At 35.4% G+C, this 14,844-nt stretch overlaps 1 protein-coding gene across 1 annotated transcript in view; it reads left to right on the top strand.

The window, feature by feature from the left end:
- LOC111147669 (CD2 associated protein) overlaps positions 1-14,844 on the top strand; it is a 139,380-nt gene that overhangs the window by 70,782 nt on the left and 53,754 nt on the right. The window contains exons 6-7 of the mRNA XM_022503876.1: positions 11,178-11,365; positions 14,645-14,723. Coding sequence (XP_022359584.1) covers positions 11,178-11,365; positions 14,645-14,723 — 267 coding nt within the window. The remainder of the gene's footprint in view (positions 1-11,177; positions 11,366-14,644; positions 14,724-14,844) is intronic.

Raw genomic sequence — 14,844 nt, 5'->3', positions numbered from 1 at the left:
CCTCCCTTGTATAAGTCTTCTCCCCACCGTAAGCCTATAAAATCTCTGTTTAGATGTTAACTAGGCATCTCAACCTTAAGATAGTCAAAATTGATCATCTGTCCTTTTCTGTTCATCTTGATTTTGCTCTGTACAGTCGTCCTTGTCTGAGTTAATGGCAACTCCATTCTTCTTTTACTGAAACCGAAAAATTGGATTCATCTTTAACTCTTCTTTTTAATCTCACATTCTATACTTGATTCATTAATGGTTTTTCTTAGCTACTAAATAAATGTTTAGAACTATTTTCAGGGTGCTTGGATGGCTCAGTCGGTTAATCATCTGCCTTCTGCTGAGGTCATGGTCCTAGGGTCCTTGCTGAGCAGTGAGTCTGCTTCTTCCTCTGCCCCTCACCCCACTCGTGCTCTCTCTCTCTCATTCTCTCAAATAAATAAATAAAATCCTAAAAAAGAACTATTTTTTTTAACTGTCTCTGTTGTTCCTGCCCTGGTGTAAGTTACCTTTTGCTGTACAAATGCAGTGGGCTGTTAATTTGCCATTACCTCCCTCCTGAATGTTAATGTGCTCACACTCTAGTAGGTACATATTTTACTTAAAGTAAAAGTCAAAGTCTTTTTAAATGGATGACAAAACCCTCTGACCTGGCATCCCCAATGACTTCCCCTACCTCTCCGACTTTGTCTGCTACTTAACTCTCCCCTTTGTTCATGTTGGTCTCCTTATAGTTTTCTAAAGATGTCAGGAACATTCCTGTTTACAGCCTTTGTAGAAACTTTGGAGTTAGAAGCGATCACCCATGGAAATTGTCTAGAGTGGAGAGAAGCACTCCGGACAAAATCCTATTTAGCACCATTTATGGTATGGACTTAGAATTACTAAAAAGAATACCAAGAGGGCACAGAGAGAGCCAGGAGAAAACCTATGAGTGTGTGGTAGTCAAAGGAAGAGAGTTTTTCAGAGAGGACACAGGCAGTAATGTCTGATGCTCCTTGTGAAGTTAAGGTAAGTAATATAAGAGAGAAAATGTAATCCTGGATTTAGGAATGGAGAGATCATTAATGACCTGGATAAGAGCAGTAAAGAAAGGTGATTGGGACAGAAACTGAGTTGATTGTGGGGGAAGGCAGTGGAGAAAAGAAGTATAAAGCAGTGCAGCAGTTGAAGAACAACATATATTCAAGAATGGTTTTGTTCTCAAGAAGGAAAAGTCTTGATCATTTTTAAATGCCAATGGCAAAGAACAGGTAGAGATGGAGACGTTGAAGATGCAAACTTGGGAGAATGGGATTTATCACCAGACCAGGATTTACCCAGAAGGTAGAGGGAATGCGATTCATATTGTAGGTATCATGATTAGTCTCAATTGATAAGCGATACATCAGAGTTAGTGCCAGGAAGCTGAGAGAGAAGTGTTTGACTTCTGATTTTTTTCTATAAAAGAGGAAAGATGCTAAGAATGAGGGGGCAGAATTTTGAGGAGGTTAAAAGGGTCCCACTAGTTAAATGTTTAGAGCCATGCATCCCTCTGGGTTTTACTGGGCTACTAGAGGGATGCATGGCATAAAATGTTTAAGAAACCCTGATGGATGTTTTTCAGAAGTTTTGGTTTCTTATGGGTAAAAGTAATCATTCTCTTAGGAAAAGTCAGCAGTATTTTACTTTGATTATTCAAGCTCTAAAAAGGAAGATACTGCTTATTGCTAGTGAGGCACAGGATCTTGGGAATGATGTTGTACACTGGTTGTGCCAAAGGTGGTGGATTGAAATTTGGTGGTCTACACCTTTGTCTGCAGAATATAAGGTGGTGCATCCTTACTTTGGTGTCTGTAGTCCCACATTAGCATTTACCTCGAACAACCTGAAGTAAACAGCTTTGTAAGGAAAATTGTGGGGCTTTGATGCTTTTACTGGTAATACTTTATGAGTCTTTATAAATTAGATTATAGCCAGGAGCTATTTCTGAAGATTCTGCTTAGGAACTAAGGAATACAGATTTTAACTACTTAAAACACATGTAACTTTTTCTTAGGAAATGTAGGATTATTTTTAAAATCTCTGAATGATGGTGGAAGATATTCTTTGGTGTAAAAAGGGGGAATTTGCGCCAGCAACTTTAGATTCTAAGTCCTTCTCCTTGGTTTACATGTTTTACTTTAACATATTCTCTCTTGTTTTTTTTTTTAAGATTTTGTTTATTTGACAGAGAGATACTGCGAGAGAGGGAAAACAAGCAGGGGGGTGGGAGAGGGAGAAGCAGGCTTCCTGCTGAGCAGGGAGCCCAACTCAGGGCTCCATCCCAGAACTCTGGAATCATGACCTAAGCTGAAGGCAGAGGCTTAACCACTGAGCCCCTACTCAGCACCCCTACTTTAACATATTCTACGTTAGTTCCCCATTTAGTTTAATAATGAACTTTGATTGCTTCCATTAAATGCTTTGTATTTTCATCAAATTTCTACTTTGTATTACTATATTAAATCAATATTTTATATTTATATATAATTAATAATAAATTAATATTAAATTAATACTTTGTATTACTTTAGCACTCAGTGTAGCTCACATAAAGATTATTGGTTTTTTGTTTTTGTTTTTGTTTTCCCTAACAGTTGTACTTTGGGACTCTTGGTTCTCTTAAGTCATTTTGTATGGAGATATAAGACGTTAAGTGGCTTTTGCTGTAGAGATTTAATGAAAAACAGAGAAAGAATTTTAGGCCTAATAGGAAGACTTGCTTGTTATGTTTTTTGACTGACAGTGGCACACCTAAAATGTAGATACAATTTTTCTACAAACTTAGAAATTCAAGGACTATCTGACAGATAAAGTATATAGGCATGAAAATATTGGGAGTACCATATAGATTTCTGTTTTGTCTGATTATAAAACCTGTTTGGCCGCTTTCCCCATATATCTCTCTTCCTTTCTCTCCTCTCCGTTCTTCGCCCATTCTTCCTTATAGTGGTTAAGACATAACCCTTTTTTTGGTTCTTCTGTGTGATCATGCTCTCTCTTACTTGAATGGTGCTCAGCAATACATCTTTAAACTCTTCAAAAATAATAGGCACTGAACTGTTAAGCACTTTATAGGAATCAATTTAATCCTCATAGTAATCCGATAAAGAATCCTGTTTTATAGGTAAGTAAACTAGGCACATACAGTGGAGGAGGTGATATGAATCAAGAAGATTTGACTCTAGAGTTCGTGTGCTTTATTACCACACTCTGGCCTTCGAGCCATTGATTCAGTAGTAATTGTAGGGGCGCCTGGGTGGCTCAGTCAGTTGAGCATCTGCCTTAGGCTTAGGTCATGATCCTGAGGTCCTGGGATGGAGCCCTGCATCAGGCTTCCTGCTCCTCTTGCCCTTTCCCTTTCCCTCTGCTACTCCCCCTGCTTGTGCTCTCTCATGTGCTCTCTCTCTTTGAAATAAATAAATCAAAATCTTTAAAAAAACAGTCATAGTAGTTTCGACAGTTTGCATTGAGCTGAAAGTAATCAGCCTATCCATTAGTGTTCAGGTATTTTTAATATTTAGGCATTTATTTTAATGATATGTCTTAGTGTCTCTAGTAAAGTTTACAGTCACTAAATCTAAAAGGAAATTTTCATTTTATGGCCATAATTCTAAAAACTGAAAATTGTACCTTAAAAATAATTTGATGAAATTGTCTTTATTAATGTGAGGCTTATTAATATCATGGATTATTTCCAAAAACGTTTTTCAGGTAGATACCTCATATACTGTTCTGTATTTGAAATTTGTTTTATCTGAGAAGCTGGTTATTGAAGATGTATATTACAATATTTAGAATGCATTTCAGCAGTGAGGAAGTAAGACAGTGGAATTACCTTCCTACGATACAAACTGGGAAATGGAACAAATTACAGAAAACAAATGTTCTCAGACAACAGGCAGCACAAGAATGAGATTCTTTTTTTTTTTTTTTTTTTTTTTTATAATAACAACCCATTCCAGAGCTACCAGGACAGATAATTTATTTTTATTTTTATTTTTTAAATTTATTTATTTGACAGACAGAGATCACAAGCAGGCAGAGAGAGAGGAAGAAGCAGGCTCCTTGCCGAGCAGAGAGCCCGATGTGGGGCTCGATCCCAGGACCCTGAGATCATGACCCGAGCCGAAGGCAGCGGCTTAACCCACTGAGCCACCCAGGCGCCCCCAAGAATGAGATTCTTAAGAAAAGGGAAATAGGGAAAATCCTATCGTTGTCCCAGATTTCTACCAGGAGGTAAATTTTAGACAGCAGTACAGAAAGGGTGAAACTCAGCAGAATGTTGTTAGTTTTGTTGAGGAGTTAAAGATTTGAGTTCAAGGAAGCCTAGGTAGTTAGAGTTGTGGCACTGGTTACTGTGGCCGGGGGGCAGAGAAAGAGAGAGAGAGAGAGAGAGAGAGAGAGGTAGGGGGCAAGAGGAAGCGCTTCAACAGTGTGGTTAGGGGGTTTAAGTGTTTGGGTAGTATCAGTCTGTGAATACATAGAGCCGAAACCCCATGAGCTAAGACACGAACAGTTGGTGAAGAAAAATAGATCACTGGGATTAACATGAGTATTCCCAGTGCTTACACAAGATCAAGAATTGTTTGAATTCTCTCCATCTGGTTTTGAGAGACTTCATTGAATACATGGGCAGTTCAGTGAAAGGGTGAAGTGAGGGTAGATTGGTGTTTGAATGGAAGCTGTTTTTCTACCCTGAGAAAGCTTTACACTAATATGCAGGTATTTACCTGTTTGCCAGAAAAAGATCAGCACTCTTTTTTTTTTTAAGATTTTATTTATTTACTTGAGAGAAAAAGAGAAGGCGGGGAGGGGGGGAGGGGCAGAAGCAGACTCTCCACTGAGCAGGGAGCCTGATGTGGGGCTCAATCCAGGGACTCCAGGATCATGACCTGAACCGAAGGCAGATGCTTAACTGACTGAGCCACCCAGGTGCCCCCCAAATCAGTACTCTTTAATTCGGGGTTTCTCACCCTTGTCCTTAGTGATTTTGGGGCAGGATAACACTTTGCTTTGGGGGTTTGTCCAGTACATGTAGAATATTAATAAACATCTCTGATCTAAACCTGCTAGATACCAGTTGTGCTCTTCAGTTGTAATAACCAAAATTGTCTTCAGATGTTCCCACATATTCTTTGCGGGGGAGGGGATAAAAGCAACCCAGGTTGAGAATCACTGTTTTGTTTTTTTTTAATTTAAAAATTTTAAAAAATTTTCTTGGGGGTTAGGGCCAAAGGGAGAGGGAAAGGGAGAGAGAGAATCTGAAGCAGGCTCCATGCTTAGCACGGAGCCTGATGCAGGCTCAATCCCATGATCCTGAGATCATGACCTGAGCTAAAATCAAGAGTCTGACGTTTAACTGACTGGGTTACCCAGGCGCCCCAAGAATCGCTGGGTTTTAGAGGATTATAAGATCTAGCGCTCAACAACATTAAATAAAACTAAATTACTAGCTGTATATCAAGGAGTAGCAAAATGTGACCCAGAATTTGGAAGAAAAATTAATTGATAGAAAGTGAACCAGAAACGATGCAATTAGCAACAAGGTTGTTAAACATAACTCTAATAAAAATGCTCAGTATGCTCAAGGATGTAATGGAAAATATGAATGTAATGAGGAGTGAAACAGAAGATATACAAAAAAGCAAGTGGAACTAACTGCTAGGGATGAAAAACACAATATCTGAAGTGAATTGCTTCTTTTGGAATTTCAACAGTAGACTAGAGAATGAAGAAAAGATAATTGAAATTTAAATTAAGTAGCAGTAGACTTCATCCAAAATGAAGCACTAACAGAATAGACTGTGGAAATCTTGGGATAATTTTAAATAGTCTAACATGTATAGCTTGAGTTACAAAAAAAGAGTAGAGAAAAGGTGGTCAGGAAAAATATCTGAAGAAAGAATATTAAAATATAACCAGATTTGATGTAAACTATAAATCCACAAATTCAAGAAGCACAGCCCCCCCCCCCCTGTACCTCACCCCCTCCGACACACCACACAGGGCTTGCAACAGCATATCATAATTAAGTGCTGAAAATAAACAATATAGTGGAACATCTTAGGAGTTAGAGGAAAAAGGTACAGTAAAGTGGAAAATCTTAGGAGTTAGAGGGAAAAGGTATTTCAGGTAGAGAAGAATGAAGGAAAAAAACGCAGGTAATCATCAGAAACTAAGTATGGTAGAAGATAATGGAATGATATCTTTGAAATGCTGGAAGAAGAGAAGTCAATCCAGAATTCTATTCTCTAAAATAAAGATGAGGTTAAAAAAAAGTTTTCAGACAAACAATAATAGAGAATTCATTGCTAGCAGACCTGCTGCACTCTAAAGAATTAAAGTTCTCTAGGAAAACAAGGTGGAATACTAGGTGGAAACTTAAATTTATATAAGTGGAATGAAGAGGGACAGAAATATAGGTAAATATGTGGATAAGTATAAAGCACTCTTTTCCATTTTTAAATTTCTTTAAAAGATAATTGACTTTAAAATAATGTATTATGGGAAACATAGCTCCTGTATAAGTAAAATGAATGACAACAGTAGCTGTAAACACAGAAGAGATGAAGTAAAATGTACCTATTATAAGGCTGTTATATACGAAGAGGTATAATCTTATTTGAATGTAGATTTTGGCAAGTTAAAGATGCATATTATAAGCCTAGAGCAACCCCTAAGAAAATAAAACAGATGAATTGCTAATGATAATAAAATGAAATGCTAAAAAAATACTTTAAAAAAGAGAGACATCAAACACAAAAATCAACTCAAAATGCATTAAAGTCTTAAACAAATACCTGAAATCATAAAACTCCTAGAAGAAAACCCAGCTGGTAAGCTCCTTGACATCGGTCTTGGAGATGACTTTTTGGACCTGACTCCAGAAGCAAAGGCAACAATAGCAAAAGTAAACAAATGGGACTATATCAAACTAAAAACCTTCTCCACAGAAAGGAACCGATCAACGTTATGAAAAAGCAACCCACGGAATGGGAGAAAAATACTTGCAAATCAGCTATCTTATAAGGGGTTAATATCCATAATACATAAAGAACTCATCCAACTCAAAAAACATGATTAAAAAATGGGCAGAGGATCTGAATGGGTATTTTTTCAAAGATGACATGCAGGTGACCAATACAGACATTAAAAGTTGCTCGGCATCGCCAATATTCAGAGAAATGCAAACCAAAATGAAAGCAAGCTATCACCTCACAACTGTTGGTGGAATGGCTGTTTCAAAAAGACAAGAAGTGTTTGTGAGGATGTGGAGAAAAGGGAACCCTCCTGTACTTTTGATAGGAATGTAAATTGGTGCAGCTACTAATGAAGACAGGATGGAGGTTCCTCAAAAATTAGAACTACTTTGTGATCCAGACATTCCACTTTGGGTCATTTACCTAAAGAAGAGGAATACACTAACTTGAAAAGATATCTGCACCCTTGGTTCATGGCAGCATTGTTTTCATAATGGATAAAAATGTGTTTTATATATGCACAATGGAATATTTTTCAGCCATGGAATAGAAGAAAAACCTTGCCATTTGCATCAACAGAATGTGCATATAAAGATGGTGGGCTCTGCGGTCTCTTCTTTTTTTTTTTAAATGAGATATAATTGACATATAACATTTTATTAGTTTCAGCTGTACAAATAATGATTCCTTATGTGTATACATACTGTGAAATGATCACCACAGTAAGTCTAATTAACATCTATCATCATACAGAGTTACAAAAATTTTTTTAAGATGAGAACTTTCAAGATCTACTCTCCTAGGACTTTTCAATTAATATATGAAGGAAAAAATAGGGATAAAAAGAAACATTTCATAATGATGGAATCAATTCATAAAAATTATATAACAGTTATACATATGTATAACCTAATACCAGAACTACAAAATACATGAGACAGAAACTGCCAGAACTGAAAGAAACAGACAAATCCATGCATAGATTTGAACCTTTCTCTCATTAATTGATAGAACCAGTAGACAAAAAAATTAGTGAAGATACAGAAGAGTCAAATGATTAAATAAGTGGATCTGGTTGATGTTTTGAAATAGTTAAACCAGCAACAGTAGAATACACATACTTTTGAAAAGTACATGGAATAGTTACCAATAGAAGTTTAATGTTTGGGCATCAAACAAGTCTCAGAAGTTTAAAAGGTTTGAAGTCCTTGACAGTAGTTTTTGTGACCCCAGTGGAAATATTTCAGTCATGGATACTTGGGAAATTCTCAGTTGCTTGGAAATTGTGCAATATTTATAAATAACCTGTGGATCAAAGAAGAAATTATGAGGGAATTTAAACTGGATTTTCAATGAAACAAAAGAAAGAACAATAAAAATTTGTGGAATGCAAGTAAAACAGCACCTATAGAGAAATTTAATTGCTTTCAGTGCTAATACTAGAAAAGAAGAAAAGTCAATAATCAGAAGTTTTAATTTGAAATGAGTAAAAGAAGAAATTAAACCTGAAATAATTAAAAATCAGGAAATGAGAGCAAAAAACTATGAAATAAAGAACAAACCAAGTTTCAAGAAAATCAACAAGTTCAACAGTTGACTTTTTAAAAAAGTATAAAATTGTTAAAGCTCTAATGGTTGCTCAAAGAAAAAAAGAAAAAAATATTACTGATAACCAGACATGAAATGTATTTTGTAGTTCTGGTATTAGGTTATACATATAACTGTTATGTAATTTTTATGAATTGACTCCATCATTATGAAATTTTTCTTTTTATCCCTATTTTTTTCCTTCATATATTAATGTATTCTTAATGTAAGCATTCTAGATTGCTTATGCTTTGCACAGTGACAATGAATATCATTACAGATCAGACATTATCAGGGATAATGAAAAAATATACTTACAAATTTTATAACTTAGATGCACACATTCCTTGAACAGTGCAACTTACCGAAATAGAACTGATAGTCTTGAGTAGCCGTATGAAGAAATTTGAATTCATTATCAAAAATCTTTACATAAAATACTGCTGAGTTCTCTTAAGGATTTAATTTTACACAAAGTTTTTCAGATTTCTTAGGTTTGTATGACTTTGATATAGAAATCTGATTAAATCATGAAAAAATGAATTATAAACCATATCTCATGATCATGAGCACAAAAATCAAAACAAAGCATTAGGACATCAAGCCCAGCAAAATATGCAAAGGTTATACATTATGATTAATGGGATTTATCCCATTCATTCAAAAGTAGAATATGTAAAGGTTATGTATTATAATTAATGGTATTATCCCATATATTCAAAAGTTAATATACTATATTAAACCATTTAAAAGATGGCCATCTCAGTAAGTGTTTTATGTATTTTATGTATTCAACACTCAATTTCAGTAAAAAAGCTCCGTAATAGCAAAAGTAGGAAACTATAAATTGGACAAAGCTCATCTATGAAAAACCTGCAGCTTACATTCTTAATGCTAGATAAATAGTGATATATCTGTACAGTGGAATACCAGTCAGCAATAAAAAGGAATGAAGTAGGAGTGCATTTAACAGCATGGATATATTTTATACATTCTGCCTAGCAAAAGAAGCAGACACGAGATGTATGTGCTGTATGATTAAATTTACTTGAAACTCTAAAAAGATATCTGTAGTGATAGAAGGAAAATCAGGGTTTCTTGAAGCTTGAATTTAGGAAGGATTGATGAGGGTGGTTGTATGAGTGTCCGTTTGGGGTGACAGAAGTTTTCTAGATCTAGATGTGGTTTCCTGGTGCATACATTTGTCAAAAATTGTTGGAATGTCCATTTAAAATTGGTTCGTTTTATTGTATGTAAACATTCTAATAAACTGATATAAAATATATTACAAAAAATATGTGGCTTGGGCTAATAATGAAAGTGGTTAGAATAGATCACTGTACTTGTTAGCATTACATTTAAGTTAATAAAAGTTGTTTCCTTTAATTCTTGAATGTTTCAGATGTGTGAATGGAAGCTTTTTTTAAATTTGAACCATTATTATTAATAATTTAATGATTATTATCATTAGTAACCTTATTAAAATGTTTGATTCTGGGATCATCTAGGATTCAGTTCAACTGTTGGCTTTTGTTACTTACTACATACATGACTTTGGAAAAGTTTTTTTTCTTAATATCTCTTTACCCAGTTATTTTCAAAATGAGGAATGATAGTTCTTAATGTTAAGCCTATGAATGATTATGTAAATTAGTATAATTCATGTACAGTGCTTAGCAGTGCCTGGCATAGATTAAGCCCTGAATAAATGTAAATACCATTTTTATTAATTACCTTGTTGTTATTCTTACTGTTAAACTTCAACAGACTCCTTTAGTTCAGTGAACTGATGATCATGTGTTTTTCCCACCCCTCAACCCCATTCTGAAATGTTTCTGAAATTTTCTTGGATGGTATACTCTAGAACTTTTTAGATTATAAGGCCTTTTGAGAATCTGATAAGAGATATGCTGCTTATACCCAGAAAAATAAGCTGAAAAAATAACCGTACAGTTTTCCATGGATCGTTCATAAACTCCTTAAAGCCTATAAATAAGATCCTTTGCTGCTGAGCAAGATTGTAGAAACAACTTTCTTACTATATGTTAAACTTGCTTAAAATTTTTTTATTATAATTTAAATTTTTATTGGTTCAAATTTAGACTTACTCCTCTATGAGTTGAAGCGATCTTAAACTTTTAAGAATAAAAATGGACTTTTTAAAATAAAAATTTGCTAATATTACTAGTTACTATATTTGGAAACTCCCATACTTTGATCAAATTGAATCTTCTGTGACTTAGAAAATAATTAGTTTTTGTCTGTAATGTTTTGTTCTTATATTCTGCATGTTTGACCAAGAGCTGTGAATTTTGACATGCTTTTGCTAAGGACCTTGTATTATACGACTTCTTGAATTTCTTAATTAGCATTTTACTAACTAAATATTCCTAAAATTGTTATCATTTTAAACAATATCCAGAAAAATCAGGTTAAGTGAATTTTACATTTTTGGATATTTTAGTGCTCCATCATTTAAGTTTTTATTTTTATTTTACTGTTTTTAATTAGGAGGTATAGAATGTAAACAGTATGAAAGGGGAATGCCAAGATCTTTGTGATTCTACATTCTTCAAAAACAAATTATTCTTTCAGAAACTGTTTTGACTGTGACTACCTCACCTTTACCGTCTCCTGGGAATGGGAATGAAACTGCTCCTGGATCAGTTACACAGCCAAAGAAAATTCGAGGAATTGGATTTGGAGATATTTTTAAAGAAGGCTCTGTGAAACTTAGGACAAGAACATCTGGTAGTGAACTAGAAGAGAAGAAAACAGAAAAGGTAGTAATGATGAACTTCACTTAGGTTAACTGCACTCATTTGCTCATTAAGTATTTTTTAAAATGTAAAAGTTAGTTTGCCACTCTGTTACATTTCCTTTTTTGAAATCACTTATAATTGGTTATGAATGAGAAGACTGGAAACTGCAACTTGATAGTGATTGATGTTTAGGTTTTTATAAAATGAGAATGTTTATTGATAAATTTTTTTTTTTTAAAGATTTTATGTATTTATTTGACAGACAGAGATCACAAGTAGGCAGAGAGGCAGGCAGAGAGAGAGGGGGAAGCAGACTCCCTGCTGAGCAGAGAGCCGGATGCGGGGCTCGATCCCAGGACCCTGAGATCATGACCTGAGCCGAAGGCAGAGGCCCAAACCCACTGAGCCACCCAGGCGCCCTGTTTACTGATAAATTTAACACAGCTTTTCTTAGTGGAAATGGAAACTTCAGAGTTTTTGGTTATCATAGGTAGAAATAGAAAAGACAGGTTTTTTTGTTTTGTTTTGTTTCACCTTTTATTTATTTATTTATTTAGATTTAAAAAAAAATAGAGAGATCACAAGCAGGCAGAGAGAGAGAAGGGGAAGCAGGCTCCCTGTTGAGCAGAGAACCCTATTCGGGGCTCAATCCCAGGACCCTGAGACCATGACCTGAGCCAAAGGCAGAGGCTTTAACCCACTGAGCCACCTAGGCGCCCCTTGTTTCGCCTTTTAAAAGCTAAAATTACATATTGTTGTCTTTTAATTTGAAATAAGCCTGACATGGGTCATTTTAAAATGGGTTCACAATGAGATACCAAGTTAATTAGGCTCTACTTAACTTTCCTTTGGATTGTCAGCAGTGGTGAACTCTGCTAATCTCCCTCTCTAAATGTATGGAGAACTTCATTTTTCATTAGCATTTCACTGGCATTGTGAAATAAATCAAAATGAAGGTACCATAAATTATAACACCTTATAACAGATTTTATTTATTTTACTTTATTTTTTGCCACTTGGTGAGATCCTTATTTATTTTTTCCTTCCAAATTAATAACAGATTTTAAAATAAACCCATAAGTCTTTATTTTGGGGGAAAAAGGCTACAATATCTGGAAGACTAATTGCAAGGCTGTTGTTTCTGAGGTTCACACCTTAGAGATACAGACTACTTATTTCAGATAGGAGGTTTTTCCATTGACTTTTAGGGTGTTGTTTCATTTTAGTTCTCAGTTGTATGCCTGTATATAACTTAAAGAGTTTAAAGTATTTCAGTATTTGCTTGCCTAGTTCAGCTATATTTCACTTATAAAACTGTTTTGGTTGATGAAATATATTCTCAAGTTTTCTTCTAAAATGGTTAGTTTCAACATATTTTTTCTTTCTCAGCTTGCTACATAGTTTTTCATGTAATAATGATTTGGATTCAGGAAAGAGAACTTGTACTTTTTCCCTATCCTCCTAGCTCTGAGACTGTCTGGCAGTAAGATTATGGGGCCTGATTGATTCTTGGTTTTAAAGGTAAAGATTGGAATTCTTGTGGTTTTTGGAATGGCGCTATATAGCCATATAACAGCCAGGAATGTTGGAGAAGCAATGTTTGTGTTATGAGGAACATTAGATAATCTGGGGCTCCTTTCTAACTCTAAAGCTTATGATTTATATCAAATAATTTTATTTAATTAATGATTATACTAGTACTCTTTCAAATGTTCACTACTCGGTGCCTGGGTGGCTCAGTGGGTTAAAGCCTCTGCCTTCGGCTCAGGTCATGATCCCAGGGTCCTGGGATCGAGCCCCACATCGGACTCTCTGCTCAGCAGGGAGCCTGCTTCCCTTCCTCTCTCTCTGCCTGCCTCTCTGCCTACTGTGATCTCTGTCTGTCAAATAAATAAATAAAATCTTTTAAAAAAAAATGTTCACTACTCAAGAGTTATTATTAGTGAGAGTAGTCTCAGGGTCACCCTGTATGATGGCCTTTAGAGCCTTGCTTTGATCACTGACCCAGAAATTGATAAAATAGAGAGCACATTTGCTATGTTTGTAGGTGACATCAGATTCGAAGAAATGATGGTTAGAATTGGGAGAAGTTAAAGTGAATATCTTTTTTTTTTTTTTTTTAATTTATTTGACAGAGAGATCACAAGTAGGCAGAGAGGCAGGCAGAGAGAGGTGGGGAGGGGGGAAAGCAGGCTTCCCGCTGAGCAGAGAGCCTGATGCGGGCCTCCATCCCAGGACCCTGAGATCATGACCTGAACTGAAGGCAGAGGTTTTAACCCACTGAGCCACCCTGGTGCCCTAAAGTGAATATCTTAAAAGATAAACAGAACATGCAGTGATAGGTAGTTGGTATATTTAGACTTTTAACTAATGATAGCGAAGGTCAAATATAATGTTATTTCTGGGGAGAGAAGTCAAGGAAAGCATTAGTATGAAGGACTTAACTTTAGTCAATACAAGGTAAAATTTTCTACTAAACCGTAGTTATAGACGTTGTAACGTTAGCTAGGTAATTTCATTCATATAGCAGCAATGAAGTATAAAGACTTTCTTTTCTTCCCTATGTCATCATAAGAAAGTTTAGTGCTGTTGTTTAAGAGCCACTTTCTGGAGTCAGACTTTCTATGTTCAAATCTGGGCTTCACTACTAAATTACTGTTATTGTGGGCAGGTTACTTAACTGCTTCCTAATCTATAAAAGGAGCACATAATAGTGTGTACTTTATGCAGATTGTTTTGAGGATTAAGTTATAATGTATGCAAAGTATTTTTCTCAGGGATTGGTATTCAGTACATTTTCAGATACTATTTTTTTTTTTTAAGATTTTATTCATTTATTTGTCAGAGAGAGAGTGAGAGAGAGCACACAAGCAGGCAGAGCAGGCTGAGGGAGAAGCAGGTTCCTTGCTAAGCAGGGAGCCCAACACGGGGGTCTGTCGATCCCAGGATCATGACCTGAGCTAAAGGCAGATGCTTAACCCACTGAACCACCCAGGCATCCCAAGTGCTATTATTTTTATTGATTTAAGAGGTTTAAAAGTAAATTACAGCACTGTATTCTGGGTAGCCAAGAATGTGTATTAACCTTAAGACAGGGAATTTTAAAAAATGTGACGTTCTGCGCCATCATTTAGGTAGCTTTTATCATCTTTATCTTTTCATTGTAGAGTTTTCATTCACATTACTAACTTGGCTATAGGTGTCATTAGGGAAAGCTGGCTAATGCAAATGGAAATTTTGTTTAAGAATATTATCTTAATTCTCACCTAATATAGTTGATACCATCCTTTTCTGTTGCAGCCCTTAGTTATACAGTCAGTAGGATCCAAAGCACAGAGTGTGGACATAACAAAAACAGACATAGAAAGTAAAACTAAAGGTAAGTGTTTTAGTAATATTTGCATATTGGGAATGAAGCATACTCATATACATTATTAAAGTTTTTGAAGATGTTTGTTAACACTGTACTACTTGATCAGAGTATTAAATTCTATGAGATG

Source organism: Enhydra lutris, unplaced genomic scaffold (assembly GCF_002288905.1).
Source record: "Enhydra lutris kenyoni isolate GAN:26980312 unplaced genomic scaffold, ASM228890v2 scaffoldscaffold17, whole genome shotgun sequence".
In the NCBI taxonomy this organism is placed as follows: domain Eukaryota; kingdom Metazoa; phylum Chordata; class Mammalia; order Carnivora; family Mustelidae; genus Enhydra; species Enhydra lutris.
Note: the sequence above shows the minus strand (reverse complement) of the source record. Positions and strands in the feature narration are given on the sequence as shown.